The sequence below is a fragment of the Poecilia latipinna genome, unplaced genomic scaffold (assembly GCF_001443285.1).
Source record: "Poecilia latipinna isolate Pla-1442-1.1 unplaced genomic scaffold, P_latipinna-1.0 Scaffold807, whole genome shotgun sequence".
Lineage (NCBI taxonomy): Eukaryota > Metazoa > Chordata > Actinopteri > Cyprinodontiformes > Poeciliidae > Poecilia > Poecilia latipinna.
In genome coordinates, this window is record NW_015113423.1 from 74,463 (window position 1) to 89,197 (window position 14,735).

Sequence of the window (14,735 nt, forward strand, 5' to 3'; positions counted from 1 at the left end):
ACCCTAAAAATGGGTTGGCCGCTAAAAAAAAAAAAAAAAAAAAAAAAAAAAAAAAATATATATATATATATATATATATATATATATATATATATATATATATATATATATATATTTATTTTATTTTTTTTTTTTTGCCTTTGTCAGCTCACTGTTAACCATCACTCATGTCTTATTGATTATTTACAGTGCTGGTATTTTACGATTAATGTGATACAAAATAATTAAGCATCAGTGTACTGTAAATATGTATTAAAGATGCTAAATAACAAAGGTTGAGCAGCACATTAAAAAAAATCCAGTTCAGTTTTGACCACTGTATATGCTTTAAATTGTTCATGACATGCTTTCATATCTCAGCTTGTCTTGATCTAGAGCCAAAAAAGCAACAGAAAAATAAAGGGTGTATCGTCTTATACTTTGTGCGTATAATTATTTAGTTGAGGTGAGAACAGTCAACATTTGTAAGATTTTGAACTAGAGAATAACAAATGTCGATTGGACATTATCAGCTAACTGTGGTGTACAGCAGTATCTTCTTACGCTGCTTAGATTGTAAACAACAAAGGAGGAGCAACCATTACCATGTACTGAACACACAAATAAGCAGTCCATTACATGGTAGCACAAAAACACAGGACAACTATGCACACACTAATACCTAAGGGCAATTTAGAGATGCATATTATCTTGACGTGTCTGTTTTTTCCACTGTGAGAGAAAGCCAGAGGACCCAGAGAAAAAACCCACGCAAACGCCTTGCAGAAAGACCACAGCCTGAGTTTCGAATCCAACATTTTTGTTTTTGTTGCTTGCAAACAAAAACAAAAATGTTTTTGTAGGGCTGCTGTGCCATGCAGCCCTATTATCATTAGTCCTATGAAATTATCATCATTGATTGTTTTATCTGTTATGCCTCATGGCAAACCCCAGGTTTTGCCACTCTGGGTAGAGAACCATATCAACACTGTGTGAGCTACATTTGGTGGATAAAAAGTGCTATATAAATAAACATCATCTTAATTACAAACTCTGATTTACATTATCATTGATTTTAAAAATGTGCATTTTTACAATCATTATAAATTATTCCAATGGCACACAATTTCACAATCTCAAAATCAGACTTTGGCTGTGTTTTCTTTTCAAGAATTAGAACACTCATTCATAATTGTAGAATTTAAGATGCTAACCCTCCACACTTTTCACATCGTTAAGTAGTTTCTGTCGCTTGTGGTTTTTAATCTGACTCTAATTCACAATACATTTTAATAGCAGTGAGAGATGCCCTACTTCCCAATTTCTCTCAGATAACTGTGAATATTTTGCATATAAAAAAATGATTCAAGATCTCTCCATGATACTGGCTATATATAAATGATAAGGCTTGTCTGCGGAATGTGAACTCCACATCCCACAGCTTTCCTCAGCCTGTGTGAAAGATAAAAGCAGCCCTGCGTCTCTGTGAAAGGCTTTGGCAGCTCTGTTTCTGCCAGCGAGCTGACTTTTGCTAACTTTCAGGTGGCATGGGAAAATATAGTCATAAATAAATGATAGACTTATGAATAATTTAGGCATGCATTGTGATTGACATGAGGGTGAGAGTACCTGATTATGCCTCGACAGCGTGAGACTTAAATTACAGCAAATCAAAACTTCAGGCTGAATGCGAAGCATCTGCTGTGCTGCCTGTCTGCTGTTTTTTTGTATTTTGATCACCGATTGTAACAACAAAAGGCAGCTGAGACGAAACAGCGCTTTAGCTTAGGCATGTTTCATTAAAGAAAAAAAAAAATGCCAATGTAGTTTGGTGTGAAAGATTTACAGAAAACCCACAATCTCGTCAGCAATGCGAAAGTTTTGTGAGCTCAGAACTATCAACAAGTTCTTCACAGAATATCGGTTATTTAGCAGAATGCAAATACATGCCGGCCTTAAAAGAGCCTGTCCGCCATCTCCAGCTCTTGATTTAATAAAATATTACAGTGAAAATAGTGCATGTGTATAGTCATGTGGCTAATCCACAGCAATGCTTCCTTTTGTTGTTTCTAAGAAGAGGAAGAACAGATCAATGAGAGCTGAAGCTGCAGAGGAGAGGCTGCAGCAGGCGTCACCAGGCTGCAGCTCGGATTCGTGCTGAGTGCTGAACAGGGGGCTGAGGGGTGTGTGGTGGGGGGGCTCACTTCTCTCCACCAACACCCCCCCACCTCCCTCCACAACCTCTACCCCTTCCCCTCCCCTTCTTTCATGTGTGCGGAGGAGATCTGTCTGCAGCCTCAGGCACGGTGCACGTTAACAATTGTACAGAGCGCATGTGGAAATCTCATTTGCATAAATCTGTAGATGTTGCAATGTTTCCTTCAGTGGATTCCTTTGTGTTTAATTGGAGATTGCTTTTATTAGTATTTTTAGCTTGCATATACTTGTGCAATTCTTCCAGAGCCAAATGAGAAAAGAGGCTTCTGCATTCGCTAATTATTTATTTGCATAATTTGTACATCCGGCAGGACATGCGCAAACACAGATGATCTACAAATGTATCAATCACTCTTCAGTGGAAATTGCTGAAGTTCACTTCACTACTATTGACTATTATCCTGATTTTAGCTGTTTGTCTTTTCCATGGATCTATGCATCATTCGTATTTTGATCCATAAACCTTATGCTTATAGTGCACATTAGGACAGTTACCCCCTATTCTCTCAGCTTCTTACATGTATAGAGGAAGAAGCCGCCATAACTTTCCACAAAATGAATATTTGATAAATAGTTTTGTGTACTGTCAGTGCCTGGGATCCTCCACTGACATCATCTGTAGCAGCATAATCATCCAGGCCACAGCCTTTCCTCAGGGGAGTCCAGCTGAGACCTGAGTTTTGCTCTCTCTCTCTCTCTCTCCCTCTCTCTCTCTCTCTCTCTCTCTCTCTCTCGTCCTGCCTGCGCCATTTGGTTTTACCATTTATGGTCGAGTGTGACATCCGTGATGGATGAGAGCAACACACAGCCTAAGAATGGCTATGAGGATGAGGAGTTGTAAGATTTTCTTTGTGCTGACATAGTTTTAACTGCATATTATACTATACTGACTATTCTCATGTAAGAAAAGACCTCGTAAGAACTTCAAAGCAATCTGGGATGTATAATTGTGCACCGGATTTAAACTGTGGAAGCACTTTGTGTCTGCAACGTATTGATGACATGGTCACTTGGTCACTTGGCAGAAGCACATTGAATAAAGATGTAACAATAAAAATTACAAGGTAATATACAGCAGTAGGTTAAAGAAAACAATAAAATACAATTGTTTAGCAATACCTTTGGAAATATTAAGAATCTCCAATATTTGTTTTCACAACATACAGGTTTCACAAATCAGAAACCTTTTCTACATCAGAAGTATTCCTGTACATATGCACACACAGACCACAGACTACCACAGTACACAGTAAGTTCAGTAATATTGAAAGCTTTTTGTACAATTCTACCTGTTTTTAGCATTATGGAATGCTTGTTAGGAGTTCTATAGTATTGGATAGCATTAGTTTGCAACAGATTGTATTTCACATTGTACGATTCTTTAAACAAGTCGCTCTTGAAAAATGAGACGTTGCGTCTCAGTGATTCAGGATGATCCATCAGCTTGTAGCTCCAACAATAGATGGATTACGTCTGCAGGTTTCATTATTCAGAAATACATGCGTCTGCGAAATTGTTGTTGGCACCACGCTGTGATGTTAAGCTAACTCGCTTCACTGTAGAGCATGTTTGCTTCAATGTTTTTTTGACTGAGACCCAAATCCTGAGATGTTTTGGGTCTTTTTCCTCAGGTTTTCCACTCCGTATCTCTTGTCTCTTTCCATCATAGTTAAGGAACACTACGAAGTGTCTTGTGCAACCGCAATAACTGTTGCCTGTGAAACACATCAGGACAGGGCAAAAATAAAACAGGAAATGAAGACAGAGATTTTGCCCTGAGGATTTTATTTTTAATTAAATCATTTGAGTAATCCAAGGACTCATCGCAACTCACATGAAACCGTTTCTGGTGGTCCAATGAGGGTCACGCACCCCCATTCCTAACAAATTTGAAATGGTAAAATGAAAATGGTGAGCAACATCTCAAACTCTACAGGCTACTGTTAACATGCCAAATGTGAATTTTCTTGACAGCATCATTCTAAAAAGCCTAAAGTTGCCTCCAATTGTAATTAGGTTTAAATTGGAATGAATGCAGTTTGAAACCTCTTATCTGTCATGAGAACATTGGTGTGAATTTGTTTCATTAACTTAATTTTTTATACTATTCAAGTATCAGGTTAGGTTTATTTTATCATGATACATAAATATTATCTCTGTGTTTTTCTTTTATCATGACTGCAATACAGTATATTAAATAATCTGCCATCTGGAGTTTATGGTATTTGAACATAATGTGGCATTAATGTGTTAGAGAAGAACAATAATGAAGGTGATAAACAAGGCAGATGCAATGAGTCAGCCTTGTTTTACTCCCTTTCTCTTCTGTGCTGTAAAACTAGGTTTTAAACGTCATATTTTTATTCACTGCACACCCAGACCTCATAATGCTGATGATGTCTGAATGACTAGGGCAACACTCCTGCCCCTTTTTTGCTCCATTAAATAATTTTGTTATGATGTCTTATATTCTACATTTTACTGTCTGTTTGCCACACTTTACAAATTACCTCAATTGCAGTATGGCTCTACGTATATAATTAGATACTCTCTAAGCCTTTGTTTGTTTGGTTTTTTTGCCTGCTGTCTTCAATTTTCTTCTGTCAGTTGATGGAGCCTCTCGAAGTGAGAGCAAATATAGGTCACCGTCACTGGTGCAATGGTGTAACAAATGCCATCGCTCCAGCTCATGTTTTACATTTTTATGTAACAGGGCAGCATATGTTTGAGGAAATATAGATAAGACGGATTACTGGAAAACTTGCCATTAAAGATTTTGGAGTAAATGATGACAGTAACAAACAAAACATATTTTACATTCAGAACAAATTTATTGGTATGATGAAGATGTGCTAAATACCTCGGGACAAACTTCTTTTATTGTGGTGTCTCATGCTGAAAATTTTTGATATCCAAACTTTTAATACCCTTTTGCTATTTGGATGCTAATTACATCTCTTGCTATAACATTTCACTGCTTTGCAGCAGTAGGATTTAGAAATTATTTTACGTCTTGTTTTCTGTTTTTTGTGTGTTGCGAGAGAATAATGAACTGCAGATCAATACAAAAATTTAAGTTTGTATACAGCGTTGAAATGGCTATTATAAACTACCTGGTACACATTTATGTCAGTCCTAGCTAATTATACAATTATCAAAAAAGAATGCATTTAATTCAATTTAAAACTGATCCAATCATTTCAAAGTAAAATGTACTTTAAGTTACACAGTCTTCCCTGTTACTAGACAACAGAAATCCAGTAGGAATGAATCACTTTGGCTCATGTTCCTGTGTATTAGCATGACTAAGTCAGTGGCATTGATTTTTTTTTTTAAAAGAGGAGAGAGAGGCACACGCAATAACTGTAAAATGATAATTTAAGAAAGCGTGATGCTGATAAGGACAGCAGCTTTCCATTAGCCTGAGTAGCCCGTGCCATTTAGTGCCCATGTAATTTATAGTATAGTGTTTTTATTGTTTTCAGAATAAAAAAATTATTGCTATGTTTATGTCAGCTTTGTCAAAATCTTTATGGCTTTGTGTCTCTGTGGAGCTTAAGGTGTGTGTGTGTGTGTAGGTGTGTGTGTGTGTGTGTGTGTGTGTGTGTGTGTGTGTGTGTGTGTGTGTGTGTGTGTTTGTAGAGTCGGTGCATCCTCTTTACTGCTGTGTTGTTGTTGAAATGCTTCTGTGGTCATTCTGATTCGGCAGTAACAGCCAGCTGTGAGCTTTAAAGAGCTCAGCAAGCTCCATCAGTGTACAGTCTGTACTCCTCCGCTCGCTTCCTGCGTGGAAACCACATATTTTAAAAAAAGACCACTGTAATGTGAAATGTCAGATATAAACAGCTAACCAGACCTGCAAATGGGCCGATTTAAAGTTTGTTTATATATATATATATATATATATATATATATATATATATATATATATATATATATATAATTGATGCTTTGATTAAAATGTTTAGAAAAGTGGTGTCAATCAGATGTAATGTAATTCAATTATGTTAAAAAATGTCAATGCACTTGAGTGACATTTATCGCATAGAGAAGAAACAAGGGGGATTTTGGTGTAATTCTCAGGAGGAGAGGATTTTTTACAAGTCATCCAAAGATGATACATCAATATTTTAACTAAATATTAAACTACGTATTATAAGAAAAAGAGAAGCAAGAGTTCACTGTTGTCGGAATCAAGAATATTTTTTTAATATGTATTTTTAAACAAAAACAAAGAATTAAACCCAAAATCAGTTATTATTGTATGAATTTTACTGTAAAATCTACCACTAGGGGAAGGTTTACAGCCAGGAATAGAAGGCTGAAATTGTTTTTAAACTGGCTAATAATAACACTTCAGAATCTATCTCAGAAGTCTAAACAAAGGGATTTTTCAACCAGACACTGAGTCTAATTTCTACTCAGAGAGGTTAAAGTTAAAGGGAGTTGCCCAAACTTTAGGAATAGCTTTGATGCATCAGTGTTCAGCATCAGAATTGGCACAATAAACTAGAAAAAAAAAAAAGTGTCCAGCGGGGTCAGATGAGGCGTTTCCTTTCACAGAACTAAGTTGCACTTCTGCTACAACAACGCGCCTCCCTTCTGGTTGAGGCTGTGGATGTCTAGATTCTCACATTTAATTGCTTTCGGAACTAAGTAGGCAAAATAAAGAAAAAAAAAAGATATTCACACGCTCCTTTGGACTTTCAATTTGGTTCTGTCTGAGTTCTGTTTTTCTTTACTGCATTCTCACTTTTTTTTTTTTTGTCAGTCATTTCCCCTAAGCTCTTTGACTCGTGCTCCTATCACAGCTACAACACATTTTATCAATGAGATTCACCTTCTCTTTGTTCCAAATATTGTTCATCCTTTTGTTTAACCTCCCCATTATGATTGTCTTCATCTTGGTTTCTGTGATTGCTCTCCATGCCCCTGTGTTGTTTGTCCCTGTCATATGATATTTTTGGAAGTTTAGTCTACGATTTTGAATTCCTCCTGCCGGCATTTGGTTTCCATCAGAACAACAGAATGTGACACGTACTCAAAGAATGTTACTGGACGACATGGAGCACATGTCCAAATGTGCCAACAAAAAATATCTTGTAGGAACTTCAAGCTTCTTGGACTTTCAAATGACCAAATTTGGACAGTTCCTATAAGGCATATCATAAACCATGTGGTAATTCACTCTTTGTCATCAAACTGGCATGACTGTACCTTCTAGCAAGGACATTTCGAAAATAGCTGGAGAAAAACAGTCAAAAGAGATTAAAGGTCAAATCTGAGACATCTGTAGTGCCCTCTGGAAGCAAAACATGCTATTTCTAATATGACACCACAAGCTGATGTAACTGAAAGCATTACAAGACAGAAGTGATGTATTGATCGGGCAAAAATGCATTAAAGTAAAGTTGAGACTTAGCGAGGTTAATAGAGACGATGTAGAGCATGAGAAAATAGAAACTGTATAGTTAAGCTGTTTTAATGAGACACAATGTAAGTACTATTTAGAACTTTTGATAGGATTAAATATTTATTTTTTTATATAACCTTCTTTCTGGCATATGTAGTAAATACTGAAGAAAAACTGATATTTGCTGGCCTAGTAAAAACCAGTCCCTTGATCTATGCTTTGCTTTGTACAGAGGGTCTGGATCTTAGGCTATTAAGAAATAATTGCCTGCTGGAAACATGGACTGTGTTGAAGTTTTAAATAAATGGATCTCATTTTACTTAATCGCTAACGTTTGGCCATGACATGTGTAATCCGCCACCTTGATGAAGCTTATTGAAAATTGCAAACTCTGTAAACAACCCTACGAGGACTAGGGCAATTCAATCTTTTATCTCATACATTCTTATTGCTTTGACATTAATTGCTAAATATTTGGCTTTATTCACTTCCTCTGTTACTATTGCCAAACTACAGACAGACTACAACACTAAAACAGCGCAGAAATCGACAGAATCATTCTCGACACCTCCTGTTTGCCAATTGGCCCTGCTGAAATTCAACCGGAGAAATCCAGCTTAATGTGAGTAATCCCTGACAGAGTGCAGGAGATGAGAATCAAGTTGAACTGACTAGGCAGCCAATGGCCAGGCTGGGTCTTTGGCATCTTGCGCTTTAAGGTGTGGTGTAATTGTGGCTTGGAATTGCCATGTGTCTGTGATGACTGTAATTCAGGATTCTCTATAAGAGGGGGGAAAAATGTCTAAGCTTAATTCTATCCTGAAAGAGGAAGTGCTGGACCTTTTATGTTGACATACGATCCATCTGAGTGCAAGAAAGGAATTGTGGCTCTTTGACTGCAGCAACTGGGGGCCCCACTAACTCTTCAGGAGAACTTCCTGGCATAGGAAGCATCAGGAGCACATGCACTCTGGTGCAGACAAATCCTATTTCCTGTGGATGAAGTGGTTTACGCTGACATTTGCTTGTCAATCTCTTCCAGCTAGACGGTGTTTGTACAGAAAACATTTTTTTTGTAGAAGGCTGTTTGCATTTGGACCAGTATGTGTTTTGTTGGCGGATTTGATTTAGGCTGGGATCAAAAGAGACTGGAAGGGTTCTTGTTTTTTGGAGACCCCACCCTCTCTTCTTTTCTCAAAGATGTTTTTGGCATCAGATGTTTTTTGTTTTTCTTTTCATCTATCCAACCACACTTCCTATTACTCTCTCCTTACCTTTACTATTCCCAACTAAATCCCCTCATCTGTGCATTTCCCATTTAAACTCCTTGCCCCATTTTCACAAACACCTCCCCTCATCAGTTTCTTTAACATTTTGCTCCCTCCACCCCACACACCAATAACTCTCCTTCCTTGCTCTCCTCCTGGTCCTCCTCCCTCCCCGTGTCGGTAAAAATATCTGCAGACAGCAGTGGCAGAAGCATGCCTGACTCTGCCTCTCTCTCTCTCTCTCTCTCTCTCTCTCTCTTTCTCTCTCTCTCTCTCTTTCTCTGTCTCTCAGACATCCCACCCATGTGATCTCACAGGCTGCCTCTGCTCCCTGCTCCACTCTCTGCTCCAGTCAGGCTCCTGCCTTTCAGCCCGGCTGCAGCTAATGAGCCTTTGTGCGGCCAAAGATAGAAAGCGAAGGGAGAGTGCAACACAGTGACAGAAGAGGCAGTTGAAGTGAGAAAGAGTGTCGTCTCGCAACAATAAAGCATATGTTACCGACAACGCAGGCAGAGCTGGAAAATTACTCGTCTCCCTCAACCTCCTGCACTCTCTGCTCTCCCTTTTTCTCCCTCGCTCATGCCCGTGAAGCTCAGGGGTCGCTGCAAGTCAGTGGGCTGAGACAAAATGAGAATCTCTCCATTCATCATGTTTCACCTTCTCTGAGTGGCCACATTTGTGACTGGGTGGTTGTAGCGCTGTGAGAAGAGGTGAGAGGAGTCACACTCGGCCAGTGGATACAGGTCAGTTGTTCCTGTGAGGGCTCACACACACACACACACACACACACACACACACCTAGGCACACACATAGAAGTGGTCACAGTAGGATTGATGTGTCATGACTTGCTCCAGATCCCTTAGGCTTGTTGGCGTCACTCTGGATGGGTGTTGTGAGCCTTTCTCTGTCAACTTTGTGAATGATGAAGAGAAACAAAATACATTTGTGATGAAAGTGTGCTGGAGAACTGGGAGCACTGTTGATTAAGGATGAGAGTTTATGTCCGACTGAGTGTGTGATCAAATAGAGGCAAACACAGGGAGGGGCTTTTCCAAGCATGTTTTTATTTATTTTTTTTTTGCTCCATTAATTTGTTTGGGATTGAGAAGAGTGTGTGCTTGCCCAGCTATGATCAGTGGAAATGCGGTGGAGACAAAGAAAGGGCTGTTGGAGAAGCGCAACAATCTCTGGTTTTTATTTAGCCATGATTGAAGAGGTTCACCTTGGACCACCCACAGCTCTGTGGTTTATGATGTCATCCGCACTGAAGTTTTCATACTGGCACAATAGAATGCAGATGAAACCAGGAGGGGTCGGACGTATGGGCTGCTCTTTATTGCTAAGAGTCCCTCACACAGGGTATGTAGCACAGGAAGCAGGGGCCATATGGGCAGGCACTATTTGTGAGAGTACATTAGAATCTCCATGGAAACCACTTTTGATATCAAAGCCTGAGCACAGCATTAGCTGAGGGCTAAGCACAAAAACACGCTTCCAACAATGGTATCTAATTAAGACCCCCGAGTACAAAATGGGCTAGAATTTGCACAGGTCATCTCTGTTGGAAATTTCCACTAGTGCTTGCCAAGGTGTGAAGTGGCTAGTGAAAGCAATTCATTTTTTTCCCATGTGAGATCAAAAGCTTTTATAAGTCAGATTTTTTTTTTTTTTTTGAGAATTATGTAATGAGCTATTTAATCTGTCATTAATCTCTCCTGTGTTTCTCATTCAGAAGCAAGAGGTTCATTTTCTTTTCAGCTGTATCCATGGGCTGAGAATAAACCGCATCTAGTTCAGGATAACGCTGTCTGTTTCATATCCAAATTATTATAAATTCTTCATGAAGAGAGATTTACCCAGTGAGGTTACCCTGACTGACTGTCTTGCCTCACATTCCTTGGTTGTAGGTAAAGCCGTTGACTCTGGAGATTCTCCAAATGCTGGCCGTGCCATGCCACAGCAGCCTCCAGGGAACAATGACCCTCTGGCTGGCAGAGCCAGTCCTCCCTCTCCTGGTTGCACCCCTCTCTCTCTTATTCTCTCTCAGGCAGCATGTCTTACCGACCGAATTTGCATCTGTAATGACTTGATAGCAGAGCCCAGATGAAACAGCGAGGCTGTCTGTGAATGGAACTCCCCCACAAGCTGCTCTGGCAGATAGACAGAGCGGAGACTGGCTGAAGATGCACGCCGTCTCTACTGATTCCAGGTTCTGAGAGAGAGGGCGAGAGAGAAAGCAACCAGGGAGAAGCTGCCAGTCATTGCGAGGCTCGCTGTACCTCTGCAGCACAGTTCTGTGATTTAAAAATGCAATTATTACTGTTAAAACAGTGAAAACAAAGCCTAAATATTTATTATATTTAATGACTACATTCATACAGTTGCATATATTATGCAAGCTGTGTAAGGATTGAGCTTTCTGTCTGAATGCTTTGGAAGGAAAAAAAAAACAAAACAAAATTGAAAATGGTGCACTGTTTGATGTCTGCCACGCAGTAGTATTAGAGGCAGATTAAATGTGACAGTAATTAGTTTTAGTGTATTTGACTGATGAGCCTATTCTTGTTTATTTGTCTAATTGCATCATCAGTCAGGGGAGCTAATGGACTCTTGGTTGACATTGACGTAGTCTGCTACAAAATCCTTTGCATGACGTGCCAATGACAAACATTTGAATTGAGAAAAGCAGATTTTTGTTTTTTTTTTCCAGAGTGTGCGCATGGCAAATATGGTATGAAAATAGTGCTGGCACTCCGGCTGCTGTAATTTTCCTATAACGGGGTATGCACATGGACAGTAATAAGCTTCGCCTGGTGTCATAAGCGTGGGTAAAAACACCAAGGGACCTTGGATTCATTGCATTTACATACAAGTTGAAAACAAAAGTGCGCAACATGACAGTGTAGAAGTAAAATGTTGATTTCACCAGCAACTGCAGATGGAAATTTTTACCAAACAGTTAAGAAACCCTTATATAATCATTTTATATAAGGGATGCAACAACATACATTGCAGATGTATTTACTCAAATTGATGCTATTTGTGCTACTTTAGTCATAGATTTTTTTAAAAATCACATAAATACATTAGTCACATTTAATTGGATTGTTTTTTTGAAGATTTTGTTTCACACTGTATGGGAAACAAACACGAGCACACATCTACCAATCAATTCAGAATTGACACTGAGAATGACATGTATCCATGTACTTATTAAATGTCTTTTCAGTTCATATGAAACATAAACAATATACTCATATTATGCAGTATTTCTAAGATTTGAACCTAGCATTGTGTTTTAAACTTAATTCTGATGGTCACCAGTGGAAGGTGAATAGATCCAGTCTCTCTCTTTTTTACCCTGAACCTCTCAATCAAAAAGGAGAATTAACTTCCTGTGGGGAAGATGTAGTTTGTAATTAGCAGCTTTACTATTTCCCCTCTGCTCCTTCGTGCCAAGGTGATCAATGACCCCGGGAAGCTGGGATATCAGCAAGCAAGACTGGATGTGTGTGTGTGTGTGTGCATGCATGCACGCGTGCATGCGTGGATGGGTGAAGGTAGGAGCTGGGGGTGGGGGCAGTCTGGGTTGGTAGCTAATTGAGTGAGTTGAGGATTATGAAGGTCCTAAACCGGGTATTAAATAACATGCAGCCCCCTTTTGCTGTGTCTCGCGTTCAGGTGCAGATGCGGCAGGCCATGAGCGGAATACTGAAGAGAAAATTTGAGGAGGTGGAAGCCTCCTCCTCCCCATGCTCCTCTGTGCGGGAGTCTGATGATGAGGTCTCCTGCAGTGAGAGTGGGGATAGCAGCGACAGTGTTAACCCCTCAACTTCAGGTCCTTTCACCCGTGAGTTTGATTCTTTTAAATACATCCTCCCATTTCTGTTGTTCTATTGACAGCAAAATTATCTTTTCCTATCAGTAAAAAAAATAATGCTAAAATATATATATATATATTTTTTTCATTAAAATTGGTGGGATTCTCACAACCAAACTAATGTAGTAGCTCACAGGTATTACAAGATGCAGGTTAAACATCAATCTACGCATATTCAAATGAGCCAACGTTTGTGGATATAGAGCTGTGGCTGTGCTGTGAGGAGACTGGTGCTGATGATGAAGAGGAAGCATGCACAGCCAGCCTCGCTCATTAGGAGCAGCATCAGCTTACAGGCCTAAGCAGATGAATGAGCTGATCTCGAGTTTTGTGTGCTCATGCTTTACACAGACTGTATAATACTTAGAAAAATGTTGGTGAAGAGGTACAGATACAGCATATCTTTGAATGAAGTAGTCCTACTTTGAGCCAATTTAGAGACGAATCCTGTAGAAATGTCATAGTGAGGACTGCAAATGAATTCTATGGTGGTATTTACTAAGATAAGGTCCGTGAATCAATTAGTTTCTTGGACATGCTAAATAAAACAAGTCTTAAGTGTTAAAAGGTCACTAGAGATAATGGGATGGACAAGAAAAAAAAAGTGATTGGTCAGGTGTTAATAAAGAAGAATTACATGATATTAGCAAACCTCAAAAACTGATGTTAAAGTTTGGAGTAACACTCCAAACTGTGCAAAAGTACAGTATTTACATAAATTAACTCTGAGCACGTTTCCAAACTTGACTAAATGCAAGCAGTTCACTCGGCTGATTAATCAAAGGTGCATTGCAAATAAACACTTCAACTTAATATTTCATAGACTGTCACCATTGCATGATTTACCAATATTTTGGATTAGTAGCTAATTTGTTAGATGGAATTTACAGCGGTTGCTATTATTGTAATACCATAATAACAATAATAATAATATTGCTAAAAAAATATATTACTGCAAAGATCAATAGGCTATCTCGTTGACAACTCTCCTTTTTGATTTTTAAGAACCGTACTAACATGCTGATAGATGTTTTATCTTAATTTAGTGCAGGAAACAAAATTACTTTGCAGTAATTGAAAACAGAGGCAAGCAGCCTCAAACCACATAGTTTAAAAATGTTCTTAATTTCTTCAGAAATCAAATCATGAATTTTCACATCCTGTGCATGTCCTCCTTTGTCACAATATCTCACATATTGCTCTAAAGTCAAATTGAATTTCTCTGTTCTGGCACATAAATCACGTGCTTGTTAGCTGGACAACTGAAAATCAAATAAGTCATTTATAATCACATAGCTGTTGTTGGAGTAAAGCTTTGCATTGGAAGTATGTGGTTCCCTTAATTCACTGCTGCATTAAAACACCTGTCAGCAACATGTTTGACATTAAGAACTTCTAATAGTCATGCTTATTCAACAATGAAAATATCAGAAAAAATATATATTTTTGAGCTATTGAAAATTAATAAAAGCAGAATTAAATTCCTTTTGTTTTAAACAGCAGTTATTTTTGACCAAAAGTCACTGATCATTTTCCGTTAGTCCACATGAATCAATTGTAGTTTAGAAGATAACATTTAGAGTTTGATTACTTTTCAGAATGCCGTAACAATCTGCAGATGTTGTTCCTTCAGCTTATCAAAAATAAAAAAAATAAAGGCCATTACAGCTGGGATGTGAAGAAGCTTTATACAATAGAGATGTCTCAGAAACAGGCCTACTGCTGATGCACTCTGCTGTGATTCTTGGATTGATTTGACTTTGATTTAAAATGTAAAAAACGGTCTGTCTTCAAGTTATATCAGTTTCAAAGGCTGTAAAGAAAGTCAATTCTAATACGAGATAGTGTCCATGTGATGAGATTATTTTCAGTAAATAATTGATCCTTTGAAGAAAAAGGAATGGGATTAAAAAAAAAAAAAAAAAAAAAAAAACCCAAATAAAAAAAAAAAGTTTTTTTTTTTGGGGGCCCAAAAAG

General features: G+C 38.4%; 1 protein-coding gene across 2 annotated transcripts in view; it reads left to right on the plus strand.

Moving 5' to 3' along the window:
• The window catches only part of csrnp3 (cysteine-serine-rich nuclear protein 3), a 31,588-nt gene that overhangs the window by 8,636 nt on the left and 8,217 nt on the right, over positions 1–14,735 (plus strand). The window contains exons 3-4 of one of the 2 annotated variants that reach the window (XM_015047103.1): positions 9,170–9,620; positions 12,560–12,728. In XM_015047103.1, coding sequence (XP_014902589.1) covers positions 12,566–12,728 — 163 coding nt within the window. In that variant the 5' untranslated portion in view covers positions 9,170–9,620; positions 12,560–12,565. The remainder of the gene's footprint in view (positions 1–9,169; positions 9,621–12,559; positions 12,729–14,735) is intronic. The other variant, XM_015047102.1, reaches the window with a different exon arrangement.